Source organism: Mirounga leonina, unplaced genomic scaffold, assembly GCF_011800145.1.
Source record: "Mirounga leonina isolate KUSES-001 unplaced genomic scaffold, KU_Mleo_1.0 Mir_176, whole genome shotgun sequence".
NCBI classification, from domain to species: domain Eukaryota; kingdom Metazoa; phylum Chordata; class Mammalia; order Carnivora; family Phocidae; genus Mirounga; species Mirounga leonina.
The window spans coordinates 35,267,976-35,288,757 of record NW_023270454.1 but is presented as its reverse complement, the minus strand read 5'-3'; the positions used below and the strand labels follow the sequence as shown (position 1 = coordinate 35,288,757).

Here is a 20,782-nt window from a genome sequence, read left to right as displayed (position 1 = left end):
TGCTTTTAAAGGGAGAAGGTGAGGAGGTATGCGATGTAGGGAATCTTCCCTTCTTTGGGAACTGTGCCTCATTGTAAGTAGCCCACTGGTTAGTTAGGGCCTATGGGCATTTTGAGGTCGGGCGCCTGGGGGGCCTGTCGGTATTCTATCACTCAAGCCTACTTGCCTAAAAGCAGCCTCGACATTCCCCACTGACAGATCAGCAATGACAAATCTTAGACATTCGCGTGGAGGTTTCATCCTCAGTAGTACAGACACAAAGAAGGCTCACTGGGGAGAATAACAGGCAAAGAACTGGCAAAACATACGCAGTCCTCCAAGCTTTTATCTCACAGAATGGGGAGCTGGGGCTGGGAACAGCTGGGTGTACCTTAGGTGGTACTTCAGCGGAGGGATGCTGCTCCTAAAGCACTTTACATATCTATAGAAAAACTGGGAGTAGGGAAAAGAACACCTGACGACCAAGCACTGACGCAAGCAGGCTTTCCAGTCAGGGAAATGGGCTTGCTCACGATGCGAGTGCCAGGAGCTGTCATCAGTACTTCTGGAGTATCAGCTGGAGACCTAGGGAGTAGCCCTTGGGTGGAGCCCGCTCAGTTGCTGCTGAGCTTGCTCTTTGCTACGCTCAACGAAAGACAGTGGCAGAGAGTGGCCAGGGCTTTCCAGCAACTGAAAAGGTTTGTTTCCCCTTATACACGTTGTCACTCGGTTTAAACTGAAGAAGTTCTCAGAGCTGCCCCGAACAGTCCCGGAGGACAGGCATCACCGTGCTGGCCCTGATGCGGCGCACACGGGTGCTTTCGCGGAGCTCTAGGAGTAAATGCACACGGACTAGGTAAATCCTCTAGTGGATCTGATAGCATGTTTTTCCTCTAACGAGTGGTATTCGAGAATCCAAAGTCACATTTGTTAAATGATCATTTTTATTCCCAAAATATGTCATCCGCATGCACATTTACCACTGCAAGGTAAGCTCACTTGAAGAAAAAGGAATACAAGGACCTAATAATAGAGACAGGATATACCTGCCTCGATTTCTACCTTCTCTACTTTTTCTGAAATCTGTTCTCTAATCAAATACTAGCATTCATTTCCTTTCTAATAGCCAGGAAAATGGCCATATTTAATAAATTCTGATACCAACCACAGATTCTTCATGATGGCTACCTTACTGAGCAAAGTCAGTGCACCAAGTTTTTGCTTGAATGTTAATTCAATTCTGTTCCATTCTAAGAGCTTTTGCATTTAAATTGGCACGAGGCCCTGTTCAAGGATGTATATTTTTTGCAACCAGTTCAGGTATTATAATGAGCAGTACTTTATGTACGCTTTACAGATTTAATGACAAGTTATCAGACTATTAAAATCTATCTCTTAAAATTTCCTACCTAAAACAATGGCTTGGAAAAAAGCCTATAATCCTCAGGACTTTAAAAGATTTTCCTTCTTAAAAACAGAATTTCTAACTAGTGGCCAAAAGAACAGTGCTAGATCCAGATCCCAACATTCCGTTCTAATGAGAGGCAATAAATCATAGAGGGGTGATCATAAAATGTGAGTCAGAAAACTTGGGTTCAAACCTGGCTCTGCCACTGACTGGCCCATATGTGATCCTGAAAAAGGCAAGCTCCCCGGGGCTCAGTATCTTCCCTGGTAAAACGTGGGGCTGGATTAGATGAACTCTCTGGTCTCCTCAAACTTTGGTTTATGATTCTAATGGTTATTTCAGTATCGTGCCTTAGTTACCCTAACTATTCAACACTTAATGGGAAAACAGAATGCACTTATGGGTTTGTAATATTCTGGCTCTGTAATTTAAGTGTTCTTTTTTTCTGTCATCCATGACAAATACTATGATGTCATGCACAAAAAGGCACACTAAGTAGACAATCAAAAGTGTTGAGTACATGAGTAAGTGGAAAAAATGAGACCATCTGATAAATATATACTATTTATGGACACAATATAGAATATTATATTAAAATAGAGAAATAATATTTATCTATAAGAAATAAAGACAAACCACCAGATGCCAAAGAACAGTTTATGTTTTAACATTCGTATTCTATGCCTCAGAGGGAACTTCTTTAAGCCTTTCAGACTGTTAAATATTTGACTCAGACTAATGCTTGAAAATTGAAAAGTTTCAATGCTGAGATACAATATACTGAAGTAGATATTTCCCCTCAGTATTCAGCAGGTACCATGCATCATCATGATATTTCTTCACTTACCAGGAAGGCTGTGCCACTTGTTCACCGCGAACAGCCTGTTAGCAGTGACTGTGATTACTGCAGGAGTCGCCAGGCCAGGCTGCGTGTTAGCTGCCACGTGAGTGACAGGGGAGTTGGAGGGAAACTTTAGGACCATGATAACATCCTGCTGGGCTTGTTCTGTGAACATCAATGGACTCTGCAGGAGGAGATGCTGTCGAGTGGGCATGACAAGACCCAAATACACAAGAAGGAAAAGACAAAGAAAGACAAGAAAGAGAGAGGGTGCAGGAAAAGAAGAGGAAAGACTATGTTAACACAAGTTGCAACTGAGAGTGTGGTGAGCAGAAAGGTTTATAGAAAACAGCAATTAGGATTGGCTTGTTTTTCACCTATGTCATTAGCTGAATGTTTTGGTGACTGAAGTAGAATAACATTAACAGAAACATTTTAAAAATCCATAGATTTTATTGGCTCTTTTCCCCACCCCACCCCCATGAAGGACTAAAGAAATGATTTGATTTAGATTCTAAATAGGCAAAGTATTGGGGATTGCCTTAAACCATTCCAATTGCTAGTATGTGTCAAGTACAAAAAAAAAAAAAAAGAGTGAGGATAGGCAATAGGTACAAAAGCAAGGCAAGGTAACTTCCAAAGATCATCAAAAGTTGTGTTGAGTTAGCACAAAGATTTTGACAACTAAATAAAGAGATATTTAAAACAAACATATTTATAAACAATAGTTATACAGCATGTATTATTACAATCGAGAAATAACTTATGAACGTAATATACAAACTTAATTATAAAGGTGTTTCAAAGCAATGCGTTAATTAAATGTACTTGTAAAAACAATATATTTATATAGTGTACCAAGTCATAAACACTGCCCTATTATAATGCAAATCCTGCTCTTCTCTGCTATGCCTAAGCATAAAAAGAAATACCTAGATGCCCCTCCTCTCTGGGTAAAAAAAAAAAACTAAACTAAACTAAACTAAACTAAAGCCCAATACTTCTGATTTCTCCTTTGAAAAGCAGCAAGTAATTGAAAATGTTAAACAAAAAACACTGTCTGTTCTAATAACTAGCAACAAAATAAATCTTGAAGCCTACTAAGGATTTAGAACATTCCTACAACTCATATGTCATAATCCAAGACATATAGAACACCACTGTGATTTACCAGCTTTATTTATATGTTGTGGTAGTATGCTATCACGCAGTAATTGCACTGTGCCTTTCCAGCAGTCCTCTTCTACCATGTCTATTTTCTAATAGCTGATTAGTATCATTCACAATTGAAACACTTTGATGAAGTGCTTCTGGCTGCTTTCCTACTGCCATATTTCAAAACACCAGGTATATGTAAATGTGTAGGCACATATATTTAACACGTATTTATTCAGAACTGCTAATAAAAAATTAAATACATTTGCATTTTTATGATCAGTCCTTTTAAAAAAGTTATTAAGAGTACTTAGAAAAACATATTGCACTAAGAATTCCTATTTGCACTCTTTGCATAAAGGTGTAAATAAAGGCAACTAATAAGCTACCCAGACACCCTTCTGAGCAAGTGGCTAAAAGCCAATCAATATTATGAGTTAATCCTCCCTGGATGCTCATTCAATTAAAGGTGTCAGTAATGCCTCATCTGATGTGGCCTCAATTAAATCCAACTATCTGATGGTGTGAAAACACAGGGGGATACAGCAACAGCAGTGAGGCCAGACAAATAGGCAGCCTTCGTGGGCCTGCTAATTACTACACCTGGTGTATATTATGGCTCACGCACTTAACGCAGCACGAGGTGGCTTTAATTTCTGTTATATTCGTGCGGGGGTGGGGGTGGGGGGGTGCACTGAAGGTTGATGGGGGGGGACTCATCTAAATGGTAGTAAAAACAATAAACATTTGGGCCTTTTGATTTTTAAAACCTCTATATCAATTGGTAATTTTTGTTACACAAAGAACCTTTTATACAGTTTTTAAGAAACTCTTTAAGTGGAATCGGGCAAAAATGAGAAACAATGAGCGACAACAAACACAATACCCTAACAAGCTAGTTTTGAAGAAGTCCTGGGAAAAGGAAATGAACATCGTTTCAGAATACCAAGCCTTATTTTTCAATTATGTAGTTTAAAAAATAATATTTACTAAAGTCCATCTATAAACTCTGAGAAAGAGTATAACATACATCATAAAGTGTCACTGAAAGGAAGTTGATACTTATTTTTGAGCTTAACAGCTCGTATTGTAAATACGATTAGACTGAAACTGAATAATTCCAATGTTTATGCCCTTAAAAAAAACACAGAAAAATCTCTAATGTGTAGGAAGAATGTCTTGTTTACATAGTGACTCTAGTGGGCCAACTCTCAGCCACATGGCAAGGACAAGCCACTTCCACGGAGAGCCGTAGACATCATATCCAGAACTGTCCACCGCATTTTTACAACAAGCTCTCCCTCCAGCCTGTTTCTACATACTCCATCTTGACTAGTGCTCCCAATGCAGGCAAGCAGTGGGAAACTCCTGGGAGTTTCACCATATCCTTGGCTGATAAGTATGGAATAGGGAGACATAAGAGACATAAGAGAAAGCACAACGCAGCACACTGGGCTAGTCTACGGGGATGGCAACAGCTGTGGATGAGGAGGACAACGGGTAAAGCAGGGATAAGAGAAGCAAACATTCCTCTAAACCTGGGTGCCTCAGGGAGCTGCATCTAAGGTAGAAGGGGGAAACTGCTAACCAAATTTCATTCAGTTGTCCCAGAGTAAGTGTACACTTGTTGACAACTCTGGTTTCTCTCCAACAGACCTTTCTTTCCCACCCACGTATGTGTAACAGGAAAACACAATTTGCGCAAGTCTGGAAAGGAGTTCAGGGATTCAATTCAGAGGATAAAGATAATGGAAAAGACTGTATCCCATCCTCATATGAGCATGTGTCTTCCTATCCTAGAAAGCTGAACTGCCTCAATGGATTCTTTTGCCACGGAGAGAGGCTTGGCAGTAGGAGCTTCCTCCTTGCCCCAGTGACCAAGGCTGACCAGGTAAAAGTCAGTGGAGCAGTGGAGGTGAGTGTCCATGAGCCTCCATCATAATAGCCTGAGTCTAACTGACAAGCTCTTACTAAAATTATTTCCAAACCACAAACAGAAATCATTCTTACTATTTTTTATGGCATTATCTTACAGTGTTCTTGTTAAATGTTTGCTTTTTATGTAATCTCTGCTCAGTAAAGTTACCCTTTATGCTCATTTAAATCTGATCTTACCTGTTGAGAAATGCTTAGGGGAAAACGTGATGCAAATAGTTTAAAAAATGCTTGTAGTTTATTGTGATGGCCAACTCATATAACTAGAACAAGAAGCGAAAAAAGGTCTGGAAGGAGAAAGAAGATGACAAAGAGGGTGAAAGGGAAAAAGACACAAAGATGATGGCGAGATGGAAAAAGAAAGAAAAAAAGAAACAAAGAGCTAGAGGTGAAAGGGCCACATCTATGTATCTTGCTCTCTTTGCTCCTGTCTCCTTGCCTTATTGGTCAAAATTCTACCATCTCTAACTCCTGATTCTGGGCTGGCCTCTGACTTGCTTTGACCAATAAAATATGGTGTAAATGATGTTATGTGAGTTCAAGAGCAAGCTTCAAAAAGTCTTGCAGAAGTGTTCTCTTGGACACTGTTCCTACTGTGAAAGTAGCTTGAGCTAACTTCCTTGATGATGAAAGACCACATGGATAGAGGTCTGGCCACCTCAGCCCACCCCGCAGCAGTGTGTGAGGGAGCCAAGGTGAGAAGAGCAGAAGAAATGCCCGTCTAACCCTCAAAATCACGAGCAATATAAATCACTGCAGTAAGCTTTGGGTGGTATGGTATACCAAACCATCTTTTCTTCTCACTGTGGTCCCTTATCCTCAGTAACAATATCCTACACATTAGGATTAGTTTTAAAATTCCCAAACTGAAAATCGTATTGGGATGTAAAGAACAAACACAATAGCAAAACTAATCTAGAAACTCACAGAATCGAGTTAGAAAACTCATCCATCCTATGTCTGGAGCCATTATCCTGCAGTGAGGATATGTGACAATTATAAACCTTTTAATTCTGCAACACAAAACATGAACTGATGAGATCCTAGAGCACTGGAGCTATGTTTACCTTTCCAAAGACTCCAGAACAGCATGTAATAATATTTGGCGGTTGTTAGCAGGTTGACAAACATCGCATAAAAAGAACAAACTCAGATGTGGTAGAGAATCTCAAGTACAACAAAAGACGGTTATGAATGTTGAGCATGGTCTCAGAGAGAGGCAAGAAACGACAAGAGTGTAAGCAGCACTTACCATTTGCATAGCAGAGCCTCGGGGAGGATGGGGCTCTATGAGTAGTTGAGAAGGTGTCTGTCCAAAACTTCGAATTTGAGCTTCAACAGCCTGAAAAAGGCATGGGCAAGTTTGAGGGTTAAGAGGTGCTAATTATAGGCAGTAGAACCCACAACTGTCACCTGAAAATGTCATTCCATACTTCTGGCTTGTTTCATGTTGAAAATCAACTCTATGTTTTCACAGTGGGTCTAAGCACCTGGCAAGGGCATTGAGGGTGAGGTCATCCTTTAGTACTGTGTAAGCTTTCCTATAAAACCCTGCAAAACCTTCTCATCTTGCTCAGTGATATGAAACAGAAACCAGCTATTACAATCAGAAATTGTCCTTTTTGGCTTCATCTCTGTTTTCTTGCACTTTTTTTTTCCCTGCTTGCATCATCCCTGATGACTAAAGCTAATCTTTTACAGGTATAGAGAAAACGTACTGCTGCTTTGATTATAGGCCCCATTTCATCCTGGGAAGTAGAAAGGAGGAAAAAAGAAACATAGCACCTGTGAAAATGGTTTGATGCTATTATTTTTGCCATAGGAAGAGCATTACTGTTGACAGTCTCTTTGAACCTAGGTGGCTAAACAACGAAGTAAAAGCCATATGTTGCATCCAAGCATGAGACAGTTAAACCAGGGACTAACTAAACATAAGAAACATGTGCATGCCCTTTCTGAAAGATGTGTGCATGCACCGTCCACAAGGCACTTCCTTACCATGGATCTTCCTCTACACCTAGCACAGATGCTCACTTCCCAATCACCAATAACTCCCTCATCATGGGAAACTACTAAATGCCAGATGCTATCACTGTCTGTAATTATTTTATTTGTTTACTTGTTTATGCCTCTCTCTTCCACTAAAATACAAGATCTATGAGAGCAAGGACCCGATCTATCTTCTTTACTGTCAGATCCCTACACTGGATGAATGAATAAACAATATAGTAGGTGTGAGGAGAGAGAAGGAAGCACAGATATAGAAAGACTATTTGAACCCCCACAATAGTCAGGATTCTAACTTCCAGGTTAAATGAATGAGGAAAACCTCTCAAATTCATAAGCGAATATATGTTCATCATGTTATTTTATTTATTTGAGAGAGAATGAGAGACAGAGAGCACGAGAGGGAAGAGGGCAGAGGGAGAAGCAGACCCCCTGCTGAGGAGGGAGCCCGATGTGGGACTCGATCCCGGGACTCCAGGATCATGACCTGAGCCGAAGGCAGTCGCTTAACCAACTGAGCTACCCAGGCACCCCGATTTTTTTTTTAATCCCTAAGAACACAGATCCTTAATTTTTATATGCTCTGCAGGACTGTAGGCAATTAATGTATCACAAACAAGGAAATGGAATCATTTTCTAGTATTAATTTCCTTTTTTTTATTTGTTGAGGATACCACTAGTAGTCCTTTACAATGAGCCTTGTAAGAAACAATGATAGCAACTCATTCATTTATGCATTCAATAATCGTCAACTATGTATATAGCAGTATTAGGTCTTAATGTTTCTGCCCTTGAATGTATTCTCAGTATGGGAAGCAGGACAAATGTACTCAGAAGGTTAAACAGCAGTTTGATGTAGTCAGGCCAATAAGTTTAAGGAGTACTCTAAGATTTGCCCAGGCAGAAAAGACTGGAAAGCCCCTCTGTGAAAGCTGAGTGGTATGATGGCAGCAGCATGGGTTTTGAAGTCAAACAGACCATGTTCAAATCCTGAATACAAACCACTTACAAGCTCTATTATGGTCTAGGTAAGTTATTTAATAACCATCTCTAGGTTTCAATTTTCTCTCCTGTAAAATGCGGATAATAGTAGTATCCAGCTCGTCCTGCTATATTAAGAATTAAATGATATTGGGCGCCTGGGTGGCTCAAATGGTTAAGCGTCTGCCTTCGGCTCAGGTCATGATCTCAGGGTCCTGGGATCGAGCCCCACATCGGGCTCCCTGCTCAGTGCAGAGCCTGCTTCTCTCTCTCCCTCTGCCACTCCCTTTGCTTGTGCTCTTCTGTCTATCTCTGTGTCAAATAAATAAAATCTTTAAAAAAAAAAAAAAGAATTAAATGATATTTATGTAAAAAACACTAAAGTGCTTAGTAGATTAGACATTCAATATGCAGTCAGCAAATATTCATTAAGGGCTGATAATAACAACAAATATTTATTTAGTACTTACTATTTACCAAGAACTTCTTGAAGTGCTTTACTATCTTGTATCAGTTAATCTTTAAACTATTTGATTTGAGTCCAGGCGCCTGGGTGGCTCAGTCAATTAAGCATCTACTCTTGATTTCAGCTTTGTTGGTGATCTCAGGGTTGTGAGATCTAGCCCTGTGTGGGGCTCTGAGCTCAGTGGGGAGTCTGCTTCCCTTGCTCTCCCTCTGCCCCTCCCCCTGCTCGCACATGCGCACACACACTCTCTCTAAAATAAATAAATCTTTACAAAAAATAGACTATGATGTGAGCCCTTTATTATATCCATCTGTATCTATAAAGAAAATAATGCACAAAGAACTTAAGTATCTTGCCCAAGGTCACATAGTAATCAAATGACAGGCTCAAAATTTGCACCTACACAGCATGATTCTAGAGCTCATACTCTGAAGCTATCCTTTCTTTTTTTTTTTTTTTTTTAAAGATTTTATTTATTTATTTGACAGAGAGAGAGGATGGCGAGAGCAGGAACACAAGCAGGGGGAGTGGGAGAGGGAGAAGCAGGCTTCCTGCCGAGCAGGGAGCCCGATGTGGGACTCGATCCCAGGGATCATGACCTGAGCCGAAGGCAGACACTTAACGACTGAGCCACCCAGGCGCCCTCTATCCTTTCTTCTTATCTGTTAGGTTCTGTGGCAAGGCCTGAGGATAAGACTGAACACAAAAAAAAGCATGAGTCTACAATCAAATGAATGAATTAATAAGTTATCTTTATCTCTATTATCATCATCATCCTCATCACAAAGCATGTTCAGACACAATTAGTAGAGTAGCATGGTTAGGTTAAGTTTGGTTTTATATAGCAGGAGGTAAGGTTGGCCCTAGACTCTAGAAACAAGAAAAGGAGCCAAGAGGAAGCAAGGAATGGAGCCTAGGATCATTTCAGAACTTTTAAGATTTTTTTCTGATGGGGTTAAATCAATTTATGATCAACATCAGGACAATCTTGAAGAAGAAAAAATATCACACAATGGGAGAACTTGAAGCCTAGAGGTAGTCACAAAGAAGGTGGGAGCACTGCTATTTCACGATATATGGATTTATGGACTGAGTTTATGAATGTGAATCTTAAATTTCTTTTAAGACCAGTTGGCAAAGCCAGCACCTTTACCCCTGACTGCTGCTTTTGGTGGTCCCTGCCCAACAGCCCACATGTCTTTCCCCTATTTAAATGTGGGGTGGGGGGAGATAACTTGCACACGTGGCCTGTGGCACTGACTTTGCCATTTTTCTGCTGTGTGATTTTGGGCAATTAGCTTAACCTCTGTTCCTCATCTAACAAATAGATACTAATAATGCCTAGTTCACAGAATTATCTGGAAAATTAAATAATACCTACAAAGTACTTAGGATAGTACTTAGCACATACAAGGCACTAAATAGAATGCTGCATTATTATTAGGTTTGGGACTCAGCGTGATCCCCATCTAACACAGCTAAAATAGGGAAGGAAACGGGCGCCTGGGTGGCTCAGATGGTTAAGCGTCTGCCTTCGGCTCAGGTCATGATCTCAGGATCCTGGGATCGAGTCCCGCATCGGGCTCCCTGCTCCTTGGGAGCCTGCTTCTCCCTCTGCCTCTCTCTCTCTCTGTGTCTAATGAATAAATAAATAAAATCTTTAACAAAAAAAAAAAATAGGGAAGGAAAGGAAGAAATGTTTCAGGAGTGAATAATGATAATGATGAACACATTGTTTTAGGAAACTGAAATCTGGCTCTAGATTTCAAAATATGCTGCAGGGCTAAGCACCCAGAAACAAAAATTTCTCTTCAGAGGTTCAGAGACCAGTCCAAAAGAAAAGGGATTATATATCCCAACCCTATGGAAGCTGTGGTATTTGAAAGAAAGGGATAAATATTTATGGACTAAGGAAAAATCAACAGGTCTTGGAGAACGATGACTTTGAGCAATGAAGAAAAGACAGACTAATTCTTTTTCTTTTGAATTTGCATATTTTAGAGAGCAGTAAAGGAATGAATGGAATTTTTTTTTAAGATTTTATTTATTTTTGACAGAGATTGAGTCTACGTAGAAGCAGGGGAAGCAGCAGGCAGAGGGAGAGGGAAAAGCAGGCTCCCCGCTCAGCAGGGAGCCTGATGTGGGGCTCGATCCCAGGACCCTGGAATCATTACCTGAGCCGAAGGCAGACGCCCAACCGTCTGAGCCACCCAGGCGCCCCAGGAATGAATGGAAATTTAAGTTTCTGTTGGCGAACTAGTTTGCCATAAGAAAATATATTTTATGTGATATGTGGAATCCAAAGTAATAGTGATAGCCATCTACCCATGTTGAGATATCCAATGAGCAAAAGAAAGCCCAAGATTGGCTCTGACATCAAAGATCAGTATTGATTTAGGTGTAATTCTGAAAAGAGAAATGTTAAGTCAATGGTTTTAGATCCTTCTCTTTCCCTGTGCATATGTGTGTATTTTTAAGCAACAGAAATTACTTCCTTTTTCAAGTGAAATAGAACATAAAACACCAATATATCAAAAACATAGGTATAGGGCTATCTACTTTAAAGGTGGACAAAGCCATGCTTAATAAACTTCCTTGGCAGCTCCTGAGACAATTCTGAGAAATCTTAGGGCTCTGGCACACAGTCTGAAACTCACTGGTTAAGCTCCAGGAAGAAAATACATGAGACCCACGCAAAAAAGGACCTAGAGCTGAACCTTGGGAAATACTCTTATTTCATATAAGGAACTAATGAAGAAAGCAGAGGAAGGAGAGGTTATGAGTCAGGGAGCAGGATAGAGTGATATGGAAGCTGTGTAAGGTGAGAGTTCCAAACACAGAATGGTCAGTAACATTAACTACTACAGAGAAACTAAGAATAATGACATTATTGCATATAAATCTTAATTATAGATATAATTTAATGTAACTGGTCTTAATACTACATACCCTGCTTCACACTTTACATTGTTTTGTGAAGTGAAAATATGATGGAGTAAGACAACTTTCAAAAATACCAATGTTCTCTTTTTGTTTTCTTAAAGATTTATTTATTTATTTGAGAGAGAGAGCACGAGCTGTTGGGGGCGGGGAAGAGGGAGAGAAGCAGACTCCCTGCTGAGCATGGAGCCTGATGTAGGGCTCAATTTCAGGAACCCGAGATCATGACCTGAGCCAAAACCAAGAGTCCGACACTCAACTGACTGAGGCACCCAGGTGCCCTTCTTTTTTTTTTTTTTTTTCCTTTTAGAGAGAGAGAGAGTGCATGAGCAGGGGCAGAGGGAGAGGGCAAGAGAGAATCTTAAGCAGATTCCACGCCCAGTGCAGAGCCCCAGATGGGGCTCAATCTCACAACCTGAACAGAAATCAAGAGTTGGACGCTCAACTGACTGAGTCACCCAGGGGCCCCACCAATGTCTCTTTTTAACATTTTCTTCTAAAAAGTCTTAAAATTTTCGAATTTGCACATTAGTGACCTCTTTCAGGAAAATGCTTTTTCAAGTCATATAATATAATGGTCTGATAATTCTCTCTCAATGATAGAATAAAAGCTGTATTATCCCACACAGGCTAAATAATAATTTTCTTTCCAAGTCCTCCCAACATCTAAAAAGATTACAGAATTCTTAGGCACAACTACTTTAATTCTTGACTAGCCTTTGAGTTGTTGGTGATAAAAATACAATAGAAAGGACTTTTTCAAATGTGAAAATTATGGAGTAAGATTGTCAGGTAATGATTATAGTCTCAAATTCTTGTAGTCACACTTTATATCATAAACTGCAGTTCTAGATTCTTTTCCTTGTTTCTACAACTCACCTACCATTTTTCAGGCACCCTGATCTTGGAAGCAGTCTACACTGTTGCTCACACCCTAGTTTCTTCACATTCTCTCTTCTGTGGCTTTCATGGCTTTACCCCAGCTTAGTTCTCTAACCTTCTTAATTCTCTAACCTTCTTAATTCTCTGTCACTTGCTGACTTCTATTCTTTCTCATCCATAAATGAACTCATTACAGCAAGCTCTAACACTCTGAATTTCTCCATCTACACTTTCTGCCCTAGAATATTTTTCTGCTGTCATGATTTCAAATCTTTCTTCTATGGGAAAGATTTTCAGATCTAAAACCAGAGGATTACTGATTTCTATGAAGTGTCCATTTACACTGTTGCCTAGTGGCCATCTATGTATACTGTGTATATGGTATGTCTCAGCACACTTAACACATCTAAAATCTGGGAAAACTGATTTTATTCTAGCATTCTTTAGTCAAGGTTAGACTCCTATTTTGATTTTTCTTTTATGCTCAAATTCTTACTGATATTTTCAAATTTTACCTCCTCCTTTCATATATAATCTGTCACTAGACCCAATGACTTTTTTTTATAAAGTTTCTCATATCCCTCACTCCTTTCTGAATCCAGGTCCCTTATAATTTCAGATACTGAGGACTACAATAGTCTCTCTCTTTTTTTTTTTAAAGATTTTATTTGACAGAGAGAGACACAGCGAGAGAGGGAACACAAGCAGGGAGAGTGGGAGGGGGAGAAGCAGGCTCTCCTCTGAGCAGGGAGCATGATGTGGGGCTCGATCCCAGGACCCTGGGATCATGACCCGAGCCGAAGGCAGACACTCAACGACTGAGCCACCCAGGCGCCCCTGCAATAGTCTCTTTAGTTTAATTTCTTCTTTAATTTCTTCCTTCAGTGTATCCTGCAGAATTGTTTTCCCAAACTCCTTTTGCAATGTTCTCTTAATCAAATGATTTCAATTAATCTCCAGTAATTAAAAGGTCAAGGCCTAATGTCAGGCAATAAAGGTTTTCCCACATCTCTAACTTTTTTTTTTTTTTTATTTGACAGAGAGAGAGAGAGACAGAGAGAGAGGGAACACAAGCAGGGGGAGTGGGAGAGGGAGAAGCAGGCTTCCCGCCGAGCAGGGAGCCCGATGCGGACTCGATCCCAGGACCCCGGGATCATGACCTGAGCCGAAGGCAGACGCTTAAAGACTGAGCCACCCAGGCGCCCCACATCTCTAACTTTTATTCCCTCATCCAGCTCCCTCATACAGTGTTCTTTTTCAGTCATTTCTTACACAAATATAATCAGCTTTTTCTGCCTTACATTTGCTCTCATGTGACTGCACCTTCTAGAATGATCACCCTCATCTTCAATTTCCTGAGTCCTACCCCTCTCTAGGAAACCCTGCTTGAGTTCCACCTTTTTGGTGTACTATTTCCTAAATCTTATAGCCTGCTCATATTGCTGATTACACACTTGATTTAAGCTTCCTTGTAATGTTTTTTTGGTAACTTTTAATAATTACTAGTCTGTCTCTGCAACTGTACTACAAAGGGTGAGAATATCGTATATTTTAGTAGTGTGCAGCATGTAGAACAGTCCCTTGCACATAGTATTCTTACAACAAAAAAGTGTACTGAGTGCCTATTATACATAGCAAGCTCACCCAGACCCTGTATGCCTCATCTTGGTTTGTACTGGGGACAAAACCAAGCTTGAGAGAATAAGCACAGTTCTTCACAAGGGGAAAATGTGGGGAAGGGGGAGAATGGGAAGTTAAGTGCAGGCTGATAGCTGCTATTCCTAAGACCAGTCTTTCAGGGAAGGTCTGAAAGATGTCAATGAAGACAGGAATTCTCATTTCTTCACCCCAACATAGCTGAGGGATATGACAACACTTCCGCGTCTCACTATACAGTGATTCTTAAGAGCCAAGTGAGAAACTCTGGGGGGATAGGCATGATTTGAAAAAGCCCCTTAAAGTAATTTTATTTATCACTCTTTCTTCACTTTTCCCTTCAGCCTTCTGTATAAAGCAATAGAAAAATTAGAGGCACAACTGAGGTTTGAAATCACAGGAAATACAGGTGTAAGATTCAGGAAAGTGGACTGGTAAAAGGGTAGCTTATAAACTCTACCAAATACCTAAACTGTTTTTAAGAACTTTCCTTCATCTAGATAGTTTTGGTTCCGGATGATAAAAATTGATTATGTTAAATTTTTATTATGGAATAATATATATGGAATAAGATAATGAATCCCCATGTACCCATTAGTTAATTTCAATAATTATTAACATATTTGGTTATGTTACAGGGGGCTCAGAAAATGCTAAAAAGATTCAATGAAAAACAAGAGACTGTTCCGGCTTTTAAGCAGTTCATTTTTTCACTTCTACTGTCAAATTATATTGAGAAAAAAAATATCCTATAATGACCAAAAATTATAAACATTAGCCAGCAGCCTTCATCTTTTTTCAGAGGAGTTAAATATACCTGGGCTTGCAAAGAGATGTTCAATCCTCATGTTGCAAATTTGATTATGTAACTTCGCTAGTTAAAATCCTTCCATCCAAATTCCTTTCCATGGTGTGGCATCACTCATGAAGTTAGGTATGCAGACACTAGACTCAGACTGCTTAATTTAAAATCTTAGCTTTTTTACATATTAGCTAAGTGACTCTGGGCAAGATACTTAACCTTCTGTGCCTTAGTTTCCTCATCTAAAAATGGTGATAATAAAGTGGGTATTTTATTGGGTTTTTATGAAGATTAAATAAGAGAATATAAAACACTTAGAACAATTCTTGACACAAAACAAGCTTGCAATCAGTGTTTGATACTATTATTACCATATATACATAAAAGACTTATTAACACAGTGCTGGTTGAGGTTAAGTAAGCATTTCATAAATATTACCAACTAGTCATAATTAAGGTTAATAATAATATAACCCCTGCCTATGCTGCCAGTCTCATCCCCTGCCACTGTTCATCTCATACCATATAATGTGAGATGTAATGTGTCATACTGCCTTTGTATGTATTATTTTCTTTTCCTTTTTTTTTTTTTTTTTTTCCTATTCCTTCTCTCTACGTGGTTTCTGCATTCTGTAAGACTCAGCTCGGGCATCTCTGTCCTCTGGGAAATCTCTTTTTTTGGTCTCATCCAGACTGTTGCTATCCCTCCCTGTTGCTTTTAGAGCAATGTGCACAGACCTCTACTACTTACTTGTTACTTATTTATAATTTCTTCCTTATTGATTAGGCTGTAAGTCTCCTTGAGACCAGAGACTGCAAATATTTCTGTGCTTCTGGGGCTTGACATACAGTAGGTGCTCAATAAATACTTACTGAAAGAATGAATGACATCCCAAGCCAACATAATTCAGCAGGGATGCAGCTACGATACACTCCTAACACTATTACAAAGCAGCCCGCACTGAATAAAACATTCTATTAAACATTTCTACTAAAAAGCTTACTTTATTATTTAACATTCTTATTCATCAATTCCCAATTATTTCTGTAAATAGCCTGTTACTACTTTCTATAATAAAACCTGAGTTCAGCAGGCAGCATTCCAGATGTTGAAATACATAGTAATAAAAAAGACTATGCAAATACTTTGAGACATTCCAGTAAAACCACATATTTATATTTTATAAACAGCATCTCAAATATTACCTAGAGAATTTATTAATGGATTTCCAAATGGAAATATTATGAAAATATTTTCAACAAGCTGCATGTTCCACTGTTTTCTGTGCCAACTATTGCATACTTGCATGACTTTATAGCTATATCTAGAGAAAGAGACTGTATATAGAGAGAATATAGATTCACACACTAGAGAGAATGAAAGGAAGAAAGAAATAAAGAAAATAAATAAAAGTAAATAAAAGTAGACTTGGCTTAGTGAAATGTGGTATTTGGCTTCAACTTAACAATGACTATTTTAGTCTCTCAGAACTAGTCTTTTTAATCTAACAGAGGAAATAAGTTAAATCAGCACAACACTTAGTAACCAACAATAAAGTTGTAAAATTTTATTTTAAGATGGTTTTGGAAGAGAAATAAACATATGGATGCAATTAAGGTAAACACATATGTATGCTGTTTCTTTTAAGCACACAACTCTGAAATTGCATTTTAGCTCTTATATATTTACATCTAAAAGCACTATAAAATCAGGTTAGAGAAATTGAAAAAAAAATTTATTAAGAAAACACATTCCATTTAGTAATATATTAAGATTTTCTATGATTACCAAAATCAAGTTCTAAAAAGCTGTCTTAAGATTCTAGAGTAATTCTTTACCAAGAAAGGTTTAAAAGTCCAAATAAGACTTTGTACTTTATATTTCAGAATTAATTCACTTTTCAGTATTTAAAAAAGAGTCATAAGAATAATCAGTGATTTCTACTGTGTTACATTAATATCATTACTCGTGCCAGTTTTTTTCCTCTTGCCCTCACACACTGGAACTTAAGTTGAGGATGATTTCCTAGATATTTGACAGGTTCCCACTCAATGTTTACTGACAGTCTGGTTGACCAGCCTCAGTGCTCTTTGGGGCCACGGTTAAAAATCTAGCTTTGGTATCAGCAAATTAAAAAAGTATACTAATCAAATGACTACTTAATCATTATCTGTTGAACTTTGTACTTAATTCCTAAAGGACAAAAATCCTGATAATATGAACTACTAAGGCCAAAAGAGGACAAATAAATGTACTTGATAAAAAAAATACATGAAGATTCCAAAAGAGAAAATTATATATAATACATATGGTTTTGTTTGGATAACATCTCTAGCTTGTTTTAAAAAAACACAAAGCATCATTTATAAACACTGGGAAATCAAACTCTTAATCTAAGAAATGAAATACAGAAATAATAGAAAAAAATTTTTAATGCACAAAAATAGCATAGTGTGGGGGTGCCTGGGTGGCTCAGTTAATTAAGCATTCAGGTAAGTTCATGATCCCAGGGTCCAGGAATCAAGCCCCATATCATGTTCCCCGCTCAGCGGGGAGTCTAATTCTTCCTCTCTGTATGCCCCTCCCCCGCCTGTTTGTGCTCTCTCTCAAAATAAATAAATAAAATCTTTAAAAAAAAATAGCATAATGTGGGGCGCCTGGGTGGCTCAGTTTGGTTAAACATCTGACTCTTGATGTCAGCTCAGGTCATGATATCAGGGTCTTGAGATCAAGCCTCATGTTGGGCTCTGTGCTGGGTATGGAACCTGCTTAAGATTCTCTCTCTCCAAAAAAAAAAGAAAATCTTTAAAAAAACAGCATAATGAACCTAACTCAAATTATTTAAAAGGAATCTTTTAAGATTAAAATGTAAATATTCAAAGTGCCCTAGAAATAAAAAACAATATAGAATTCAAACTTTGTAAGGCATAAATATAAAAGATAAACAGCTCATCAATAAAAAAAAAAGTCATGACATACTAGCATATTTAATTAATTAATTTTTTTAGTAGGCTCCACACCCACATACTCATGATTATGAGATTGAGCCCCGAGCCAAGATCAAAAGTCCAACGCTTAACTGACTGAGCTACACAGGATCCCCTAGCATATTTTAAACTCAACCAGATAAATGTTCAAAATAGAGAGAGACAATATGGTGAAGAAATAAGTTAAATTGAACAGAAGTTACTCTATGTAAACTTGGACTTGAAACATAACCTTTTTTTTAATTTTGAGAAATTAGACATATAGAAAAATAAAAATTTTTGTTTTTAACTAAAGACTGAGCTTTTGATTCTACTTCTACAACTTTTCATAAGGAAAGAATCAGATGAATGTAGAACGATTTAAATACAAGCACTCTCTAGCAGTAAAACTTAGGGGACAAAACTACTTAAACTCTGATAATGGAATACTACACAGCCATTAAAACGAATGAGTTGGTCTGAACATATCTGACATGGAAACTAGTCTATAATACATTGATGGAAAAAAATCCTAATTACCAAAGAATTTAGTGTCTGGTCTCATTTAAGTAAAAAATAAAAATAAATAAAAATATAAACACATATATATACTTAAATGTGTTATGTGAGTATATATATTTGAATATATCCATGTCTAAAATTTAGAGGGTATGTACCAAACTATTATCAACTGTTATCTGATGAAAAGATTGGCAGAATAAAAATTAATACTTTAATACTTTCTTCACTTATATACTGTTCAGCATCTTACGCTGTTTAACATCTTAACATGCATACTTTAAAAACAAAAACAAAAGATTTTCCATTTTTAAAAAAATCTTAAAAAAATACGAAAATCTAAAGAAAAATCTGCCAATATTTAATATAGCTTTATGAAGTTTAATTTCTTCATCAACATAGTAGCCAGAAGAATTTTTTAATCATTTAGGAAGAACTCCAGTTGATAAACTGGTCAAAAATTGTGAAATACAGAGACCTTGCTACAAAGTTAATTTTGTTATTTGAGCTTATTTCCTAACTTAGATCTACCTGATTTCAAGGAGCCATTCATTTTAGTAATATTTTGTCATCATTATTAATTATTTAGGAAAATATGTAAATTTTGTAAGTAAACTATATGTTTTTCACAATGCATTGGTTATCTGGAGACCTATACATGTCATGATGATGGTATGAAGTACATAAGGAGCAAAGAGAAAGAGTAGCTTGCTAAATAAAGCGAAACTTATTAAAAAAATAAGAATGCAGTAATAAGAAATCAGCAGAGAGGGAACATTAAAGGAAGGAGATGAGTATTTTTACTTACATATTTATTCAATAATATTATGGAAGTTAGTAAGGTAAAACATAAGGTAATTTTAAATTGTAAAAATATGCATAGATTTCCCATTAGTACATTTAACTGAACCCATACATTCCAAACACACATTAAATTGAGGCCTGACCGAGCCTCACTACAATCTCCACTTCTTATAGCTGTCCATCCACTGCAGCATAATCCCAGCTGCCAATCTGAAAGAAACCAGCTAGTCAGAGCAGACACAACGAAGAGAAACAAACGTCACTCAATAATGTTCAGCAGCACTGTGTTCATGGATAATTTCAAACAGTATCTCTGTCTAGAACATTGATGTGCTCATTCAAAACACCTCCATCTCTAGCTACTGGAAATGAGTAGATAAAGCAGCCTGCCTAGAAAAATAAGTGAAATGTTGCTTCAAAGAGGTTGCCAATACTGAGAGGCCAGAGGCCAACAGTGAAAATGTAGGGCAAATTTCTTAAGAAAAATCAGAAGAGTTAATTTACTGTATTCAGAACATTAAATTATTTCTCAAAACCAGACAAATATGTTTAAACTATGTCCTGGAAAGAAGCAGTCATTTGGTCATTCATGTGGTAAAAATCATGTGGTCTATTTTCTCAAAAATATTTGGGAACATCCACTGTGTAAGAATAATGAAATGAGGTACAGTGAGCAATCAGATGACATGATCCTTGACCTCGAGGAACTTAGAGTTGAAAGACAATATGCACACACACATACACACAAACACACTCTCTCCAGTTACATGGTACTGGCAGGGACAGAGAGGGGTAAGACGACAAAGTTACCATTAGAACATAGTTTAATAGTACTGAACATTTAAAAAATTTATACTTGACTCAAGAATTTCCCAAATACTAATAGAATTTCTGTTGCTTTTTTGCACCAATAATGAAAACTCAAAACAGTGATTTATTCTAAGTAAACGTCCTCATCTTTGTTAACAGTGTTCTTTTAATGTTGCTATTCTGGACATTTAGAAATCTGTCATAATTGCAAATAATCTTATATAGATTTTTGAAATCTATGCAATTTTTTTCATCTTACCCTTTCTAGAAGCTTATATTTAGTTTAAAATTTAGAGAACAAAATTCAGTCACTTGCTTTGAGACTACTTTTCACATTCTCAATTTTTTTTTTTTAAGATTTTATTTATTTGAGAGAGAGAGAATGAGAGAGCACATGAGAGGGGGGAGGGTCAGAGGGAGAAGCAGACTCCCCGCCGAGCAGGGAGCCCGATGCGGGACTCGATCCCGGGACTCCAGGATCATGACCTGAGCTGAAGGCAGTTGCTTAACCAACTGAGCCACCCAGGCGCCCATCACATTCTCAATTTAGAATGAAGATGGTATCTGAAGTAAACGGGTTCATGACAGAAATCATCAGCATGACAGAGTGGCTCTGGATTCCCTGGGTGG

The 20,782-nt window shown here is 38.0% G+C and overlaps 1 protein-coding gene across 5 annotated transcripts in view; it reads right to left on the bottom strand.

The window, feature by feature from the left end:
- Window positions 1-20,782, bottom strand: part of LRBA (LPS responsive beige-like anchor protein) — an 834,672-nt gene that overhangs the window by 47,258 nt on the left and 766,632 nt on the right. For 4 of the 5 annotated variants that reach the window (XM_035022918.1, XM_035022919.1, XM_035022917.1 and 1 more), the window contains 2 exons: window positions 6,571-6,660; window positions 2,235-2,427 (listed from right to left, as the gene is read on the bottom strand). In XM_035022918.1, the coding sequence (XP_034878809.1) occupies window positions 2,235-2,427; window positions 6,571-6,660 (283 nt within the window). The remainder of the gene's footprint in view (window positions 1-2,234; window positions 2,428-6,570; window positions 6,661-20,782) is intronic. The other variant, XM_035022920.1, reaches the window with a different exon arrangement.